Here is an 8,460-nt window from a genome sequence, read left to right as displayed (position 1 = left end):
AGTATGTCCGAAAGAACTTAAAACTATTGAGAACCAGAGCTACAGGTCCAAAGCCCTGATAAAGGTGGATGGTTGTGATGGCTCTGACCGTGGACAACGTCAGAGCAGTTCTCTGGTCACGAGTTTCGGAATTTTTTCGGAGCGATGGATCCCGAGCCAATCTCCTTTCGGTTCCTAGAAGACCGCCGGAACGCTATGTCCTTCGATTCACCCAATCTTGACACAGCGTCTTCCACCTTTGGTAAAGCGACCGTGCATCGACCGCTAGTCTCCCGTTGAACTGTACTGGAGAACCACTTCTCGCAGCGTGCCTCTTCCGGTGAGTAAGCCTTGCCTGATTCCACCTCCTCACAGGACCAAAAGCGAGTGATCAAGCTATCCAAGTTATCCAACGTGGAACCGTTGCAGCTGATCTGAAGAGAACGAGCTGGAACCGAGATACCACCACTGATGATCCAACCAAATACGGATTCGGTTAAGGTGAAGATGAATCGAAGCCAAAGTTCAATAGGAAGGTCCAAATACCTTGGGTGGATAGCTCAGTCGGTTCCTGTCCCCAACATCGATGGGATTTACTTCACAGCCACACAAAGGATGCCCTTTCATGCACAATCGTCTTCAATCGGGGCGTTCTAACTGTTCTTACAGCTTTTTCGGGGTTTACACCAACCAAACTTAACACTCGCGACTATTGAAACATTACATTTATTAAAACTTAATCACGAACATGCAAAGGGGTTTATTTGGCTTAAACTATCAAATTTAAACTAACACATATAAAAAACGGATTAAAATTAACCGGCCGTGGGTCCACCGCCCGTGTGCCTTGGTGACCTGATACAATTGGACTGAAGGTTGCTCCAACTCTTCGGGCTATGGATCCGCTGCGATGATTTACTTCCTTGGTTCTCAGAGCGATTCTCGCTGCTCTTATCAGGTCCTCCTTATCACTCCTACGGCAGTGATGATGGTGATGATGATAATGATGATGACTGGGATGGATGCTGGGATCGCCTAGAGAGTGCAAGACTGGATGCCTGGGAGATCCATGCTTCGTATTGGTACGGTGATTCGGCTAGGCTCACTGCATCGCTGCTTGTAGGTAGCCAGTAGAATGGATGGTTTTCTGATTTTTTGGCTGCAGAAGCTGACGGCCTCCAGTTAGGCACAGGGTCGTAATTTAGGGGTTTTTAATGTGCAATCAAACATACGGCATTCCGGAAACGGCGTGGTTATTTTGTACGGAAGATCCACAATGAAATGACCGTTCGCATATTTCGCTGATTGTTTAACGATATTAAGAGCACGCCGATCACCTTCTGAGCGTTGACGATCAACCTTGTTCTGTACAATGCCCATATTTTCAAGCAACATATACGATGCAACAAGATTGTGTAAAGTATCGTGTCAGCACCGAGGAGGCAGCCATTTTAGCACGATGTAGGTAGCGCAACCTTGGTTAGGTGGCCTATCGAAGACTCTTCACCAACCAAGAAAGGCAAAGGTAGAGAAAACGGATTGATTTTATGGCTACAGACCCGGCAACGAATAAAGGATAACGATAGGAAAGTTGGATCTTGGAACGTGAGAACTTTGAATGAACCAGCGCGTGTGAACTGCGGAATGTCGGCGTGAACGTGGCAGCTATCCTGGAAATACGCTGGCCGAGAACCGGAGAACGTAAATTCCGAGCGGTGGACCGCATCGCCAACATTTATTTCAAGTACCACATCTACTACAGCGGTGGCAACAGAGCAGAACGTAGAGTTGGCTTTATAGTGATTGGGAAGCATATGAAGCGAATTATTCGGTGGAAACCGGTAAGCGACCGAATCTGTGTGTTGAGAATGAAGGGCAAGTTCTTCAACTACAGCCTGATCAGCACATATGCGCCAACGAACGATAAGGCCGATGACATGAAGGATGAGTTCTATGAGAGCCTGGATAAGGCCTACGGAGAGTGCCCAAAACAAGACGTCAAGATAGTCAACGACGACGCAAATGCGTAGATCGGGAAAGAAGATTTCTTCCAACCCGTCATTGCAAAGGGAAGCCTTTATTCCGTTATTTTTCGTTTATTTTTGGATAGGTACCGATTGCTCGATGACATAAAACGATTTATGAAAGGAATTTCGAATTCAGTTGAGGAATAAAACCTTCTCAGCAATTGTTGAGACACAAGCAAGTTTTTATTTTTCAATTAATTTATATAAACAGCAGTAACAGTCAACACATATCATCGGATTTATCAAGGTTGACAAACGATTATCACATATTATAATAACTAAAATACTTGACGTTTTTGCAAGCACCCTTCATGAACCATGTGAATGTATTGAAAAGACGATTCTTTTGGTGTTTCCAATATCTATAGTCCACACAATTTTTTTAAATTGTCGTCTGGAAAGAATGAGAGAGAATTCCCTCTCATAGATATCGGAGAATTAGTCATCCTGGTTTATGAACAACCCTTTCACATATATTATAATGTAAGATTGCTCCATCACCAGTGATGTCACAGGCTTGTTCGCTTAACTTTATCCGTCTGTCCGGCCAGCAAGTGTTTGAATATAAGTCCCGTCACTCTTTTCCGAATCGAGAAAGGAACGAGGTTGCTGAGCACGTTCTGCAAAGAAAGAAATCTTATCATCTTAGTAACTCATTTCTTATGCACCGAACTGACCCAAAGGCCCTGATACCAATGTCCGGCCGTTTGATCCGTTTTTCCAATCAGTGGCTGCTTGGGCACGTCAGGAGTTAATCATCAATATTAACCTCCTTTTCCCGAGCAGCCTAGATAGCCGCGTAGTGTCGGTAGCGGTTGTTTCAACTGGCTAAGAATTAACACTACGGATTGCCTGTTCCGGTGGTAAAAGTCCACCTCACAGGTGACCCCTAATTTATGGTGTGATGCGTACCGTGCCTAAGAATGAATGGTTAGGGGGGTCTAAATAAAACCTAACCGCAAACGGAGCCTGTGGGGTACCAGGGCGCCCTCCACAGTATTGAGTCCTTCCTGTGCTACCCGGAGCAATGGTGCAGGTGACCTTGTGTTTCTCCGAGATAATCGGCTGCCCTTCTTCAGTCTCTATCTTGAGGCTTAATAAGGGTGGGATTATGAATATGTTGACATTTAATTTAAATTATCACCTATATGGATTCGCATTATGCGTTTTACACAGTGTATTCTGTGCTCTTTCGCCTTTGGCGACTTTAAATAGATACCGATCTGGTTTTTTCGTTGCTGGTCTTTTTCGTGCTGAGATTGCAAAAAGCTTAATCCTGCCTAGTTTGGGTAGTGGCTACGGTTAGGTTAGCTCAGATCAATCTTCAGCATAAAAGAACAGCAACGATCAATCTTTGCAGACTCATGCAAAATGGTGCAGCCCAAGTGGCGCTAGTTCAAGAACCCTACTTTCGTAGAGGGAACTTCTATCTAGGTAACCTTGTGGACCCAGTTTTTGCTACTTTTAGCAAGCTTGAAATGGCAAACTCGCGCTCCATGCCCCGCGCATGCGTGCTCGTTAATAAAGCAATCGTTGCTACACTCATTTCTGAGTTAACTACCAGAGATGTATGTGCTGTCACAATCGATGTTTCTGTTGGTGACCTCAACAGGAAATACGTCTATTGTTCGGTATATTTACCACATGATGAACCATCCCCAACGGATGACTTCAAACGAGTTGTCGTACACTGCGTAACAAAAGGCCTTCCGCTGATTGTGGGCAGTGATGCCAATGCTCATCACATCATCTGGGGCAGCTCGGATATCAATTTGAGAGGCTCCAGTCTGATGGAATACTTAAGTAGTACAGACCTTGGATTACTTAACATAGGCAATCGCCCAACCTTCATGGTTTCTAATAGAGAAGAAGTGTTAGACATAACGCTCTGCTCGAATAGAATCAGTCACGAGTTGACGAATTGGCATGTATCAGATGAGGAATCATTATCTGATCATCGCTACATCTTCTTTGAACATTCAAATGTAACTGCGCAGACTTTGCGTTTTAGGAATCCCCGGTCAACAAACTGGGAACTCTACATTGAATTGGTTGCGACCAAATTTCATGGATATTCTCCGTCCATTGAAAATCCAAGTGATCTGGATGATGCCGTTGATACTACAACATCCTACATTATGGAAGCTTTTGAAGAAGCATGTCCTCTGCGGTCTGTAAAGACTACAAGAGGGACCCCATGGTGGAATTCCGATCTGACTAGACTCAGGAAACAATGTAGAAGGAGTTGGAACAGACGCCGTTCAGCTGGATCAGAGTCGTTCAAGTCAGCTCGCAAGGCTTACAAGAAGGCTCTTCGTTCTGCTGAACGATCCGGCTGGAAAAACCTTTGTACAAATGTTTCCAGTTTGAGTGAAGTCAGTCGGTTGAACAAAATTCTTGCAAAATCTAAGGATTTCCAAGTGAACGAAATTCGCTTACCTAATGGTGACTTTACTTCTTCCGATGAAGAAGTTTTAGAATGTTTATTCAATACACACTTCCCCGGATGTGTGGACATAGCATCTACGGATGAATCAAATGTCTTTTCATGTAGTTACGAGTCTCTGGCCTCGGCTCGCAGTATCGTAACTACTGAATCGATTCAATGGGCACTTAATAGTTTTGCTCCTTTCAAATCTCCAGGAGCGGATGGGATTTATCCTGTTCTGCTCCAAAAGGGATTTGAGTTTATCAAACATGTTTTGAAAAAGCTACTTGTAAGCAGTTTTGCTACCGGGTACATTCCCAAATCCTGGCGTGATATTACTGTAAAGTTTATCCCAAAAGGAGGACGTGCGTCGTATGAGGAAGCGAAGAGTTTTAGACCAATCAGTCTGACCTCTTTTCTTCTGAAATGTCTGGAACGGATTATCGATCATCACATCCGTGATGTTTATTTGGCAAACATGCCTCTTCATGTGAATCAACATGCTTACCAATCTGGAAAGTCCACTGTGACTCTTTTACACAAAGTTGTATACGATATCGAGAAAGCATTCGCTCAGAAGCAATCGTGCTTGGGTGTTTTCTTGGATATTGAGGGTGCCTTTGATAACGTGTCTTTCGATGCCATATTGGAAGCCGCACGAAACCATGGGCTACCTACAATGATTACCAATTGGATTCATCAAATGCTCAAAAACCGACATCTCTTCTCGACATTGCGTCAATCAGCGATTCGAAAATTGAGTGTTTGCGGATGCCCCCAAGGGGGAGTCTTGTCACCACTTTTGTGGAATCTCGTAGCAGATACGCTATTGAGGCAACTCAATAATTGCGGTTTTCCAACTTATGGATTTGCCGACGACTATCTAGCTCTGATAGTTGGTATGTGCATAAGCACCCTATTCGACCTGATGCAAAGTGCTCTTCAGGTAGTCGAGAGTTGGTGTCGCCAATATGGCCTTTCGGTTAACCCGAATAAAACATCTATTGTTCTTTTTACGGAAAGACGAAACCGCGATGGAATTCGACCTTTACGTCTTTTTGGCACTGAGATTAATGTGACTGATCAAGTAAAGTATGTCGGAGTCATTCTAGATTCCAAACTTTCATGGACACCTCACATTGATTTCAGAGTCAAAAAAGCTTGCATGGCCTTCGGTCAATGCCGGCGAACCTTTGGTAAAATTTGGGGCCTCAAACCCAAATATATCAAATGGATTTACACAACAGTTGTTCGACCAATATTGGCATATGGATGTCTTGTGTGGTGGCAAAAGGGCGAAGTGAGAACAATCCAATCAAAATTGGGCCATCTCCAAAGGATGTGCTTGATGGCGATGTCTGGTGCGTTCTCTACAACTCCCACAGCAGCGCTCGAGGCCCTTTTCGACGTTGCGCCACTACACATATATCTTAAACAAGAAGCACTTTCTTGCTCTTACCGTTTATGGGTACTGGATCTACTGGAGAAAAATCCAGTGAATCGTAGATCTACACACACTTCGTTGTTTCCACTTTTGGTGAATTGGGACAAAATTGTCCTTGCTCCAAGTGATCTCACAATTGCTTGTAACTTTCCTTACAGGACATTTACCACACAATTCCCTTCACGGGAAGAGTGGACGTCTGGCTATTTGGAAAGAAGTATATCAAACAATATAGTATGTTACACTGATGGCTCCCTTCTTGAAGGTAGAGCTGGTGCAGGAGTATATTCTCGTGAGCTAAGGCTGAATCAGTTTTACTCACTTGGTAGAAACTGCACCGTTTTTCAGGCGGAAATATTTGCTCTTATGTGTGGAGTGCAATCAGCACTTCAACAGCGCGTAATGGGTAAAGTCATATACTTCTGTTCAGATAGTCAGGCTGCTATAAAAGCTCTCGCTTCGGCCAACTCAAGGTCGAAGCTTGTTATCGCATGTCGAACTCAAATTGAGGAACTGAATTCAGTCAACTCTGTAAACCTTGTATGGGTACCTGGCCATTCTTCCATCGCTGGAAATGAATTGGCTGATGAGCTAGCTCGCGATGGAGCATCGCATGACTTCATTGGCCCTGAGCCGGCTATTCCAATTTCGAAGTGCTGGGTGAAGCTTCAGATAAACTCTTGGGCGGCAACTCAGCACAAGCAATATTGGAATAGTTTGGAGTCGTGTCGTCAAACAAAATTGTATATTACTGAGCCATCTCCAAAGGTGGCGAAGTATTTAACAAATCTGTCAAAGCAGAATTGCAGTCTCTTGGTCAGAGCGTTGACAGGCCACTGCCGACTCAACTATCACATGGCAAATATTCAGCGTGCTGACTCATTTGTGTGTGATAGTTGTGACTCCGATTATGGAACTTCGTATCACCTGATATGTAACTGTCCAGTTTTTGCGCAAATGCGATTCCAATTACTTGGTAAACACTTATTAAGTGAAACTGAATACAGAAGCCTGAATCTTCAGGACATCCTGTTATTCTTAACCCGCTGTGGTAATGAGCTATAGGCTCTCTTTACGCTCACGCGTTTTGCAGTGCCCTTTTTAGGGCGCTGTTCGAACCCATTGTGGTATGGAGCTACATGCTCTCATTTCGCTTATGCGATCTTCCCTCTTCAAGGGACCCACTCCTATTTCCTCCCATCTTTCCCTTCCCTTTCCTCTCCCATCGGGTAGATGATGAAATAGGCTCAAATATGGCGATGGCACAAATCTCCCAACTGGTGGGGAACGTGCCTTTGGAGCCGGCCTTCTGATACCTGATACCTTGATCCGTTTTTCCAATCAGCCACGTGGCACTGGCGCAAAACTGATGGACATCCGGCAGCAGCCTTCCTCCAATGTTCTTGAATGACAAATTTTCGATCATATTGGTCCTGACGAAACCTGGCACCACAAGTTGGCACTCAACACCAGAACCTCGAAGTTCTTCCTGCAAGGCCAACGTAAAGCTGTGACCGAAACTTTTCGATGCCGAATACGAGGCGACATATGGACCAGGAAAGACTGCCAATCCAGATGAAATATTGATGATGATGCCTCGGGCAGCTTTCTTCAGCTTAGGGAGGACTATGTGCGTCATTAAGAGCACCGACAGTACGTTGACGTTAACAATCTGAAGGTGGTGTTGTTGCGAAAGGGTTTCGAATGCGTCTAAACGTCCCATCACTCCCACGTTGTTCACTATGAATAATAAAAAGGTTAGTCAAAAAAAAAAAAGGTTAGCCATTATTATAAAAAAAGGTCTGGCGTACCACCGTGTTAGTCTAAGCATGAGAAAATTGCATTAAAACTTACCAAGCATTCCTATATCGATAGATTCGAGCTGCTCGCGGATGTTCTCGTAGATCGGTTCTCCATGGGAAAAATCCGCCACGATCGTTTTGACCTCAACTCCCGTCGCGATTCTGATTTCTTGACTAACCTTGTTCAGCTTTGCTTCCGAGCGGGAAATCAACACCAAATTCATACCTTTATTTGCCAATTGTTGAGCATAGCCCTTGCCGATTCCATCGGTAGCACCGGTTATAACTGAAATAATTGATATTTGTAATCGAAACAAATCCACATTTATCGTCTTACAATAAAAATCACTCGCCTGCCCACTTGCCATACCGCTGAGCGAGTGATTTCTTCCGACTCGCTGACAATCTGAGCGAACTCCATGTGATGATTGCAGCTGGGATAATTAAGTTCTCCAAGAGCCACCAAGCCGTGGCGTATGCTCCAACGATTGCCAACAAAAGCAGCAACATCATAATGTTTCAGACTTTGAGGCGGGAGAAAAAATCGGACCTAATTGTCCGAAAGCAGCACTTCAAATGCATTCGATTCATTGTTGTACTTCTACTCGGATAATCACTGAGATTATTCCCATGCTTAGGAACAAACGCAGTACCGTAAAACGGGGAAACTTAAATAGTTTCTTACAGAAAGCTTAATTCATCTGCATTCTGCTTTCAAGATTTTTAATTTATGTTTTTGCATCAAGTAAAAGTCCCGAGCAGAAGTGAAGTTCTGACTAT

At 44.2% G+C, this 8,460-nt stretch overlaps 1 protein-coding gene across 1 annotated transcript; it reads right to left on the bottom strand.

Moving 5' to 3' along the window:
* Positions 1 to 2,167: 2,167 nt before the first annotated feature.
* On the bottom strand, positions 2,168 to 8,269 carry LOC5565914 (inactive hydroxysteroid dehydrogenase-like protein 1). The gene is made up of 5 exons (XM_021848122.1): positions 8,034 to 8,269; positions 7,733 to 7,966; positions 7,224 to 7,618; positions 2,684 to 2,734; positions 2,168 to 2,626 (listed from the first exon to the last, which is right to left on the bottom strand). The coding sequence occupies exons 1-5, from the start codon at positions 8,191 to 8,193 to the stop codon at positions 2,516 to 2,518; spliced, it is 951 nt and encodes a 316-aa protein (XP_021703814.1). The 5' UTR covers positions 8,194 to 8,269; the 3' UTR covers positions 2,168 to 2,515.
* Positions 8,270 to 8,460: the final 191 nt, after the last annotated feature.

The sequence above is a fragment of the Aedes aegypti genome, chromosome 2 (genome assembly GCF_002204515.2).
Source record: "Aedes aegypti strain LVP_AGWG chromosome 2, AaegL5.0 Primary Assembly, whole genome shotgun sequence".
Taxonomy (NCBI): domain Eukaryota; kingdom Metazoa; phylum Arthropoda; class Insecta; order Diptera; family Culicidae; genus Aedes; species Aedes aegypti.
This window is presented reverse-complemented; position numbering and strand designations above follow the sequence as displayed.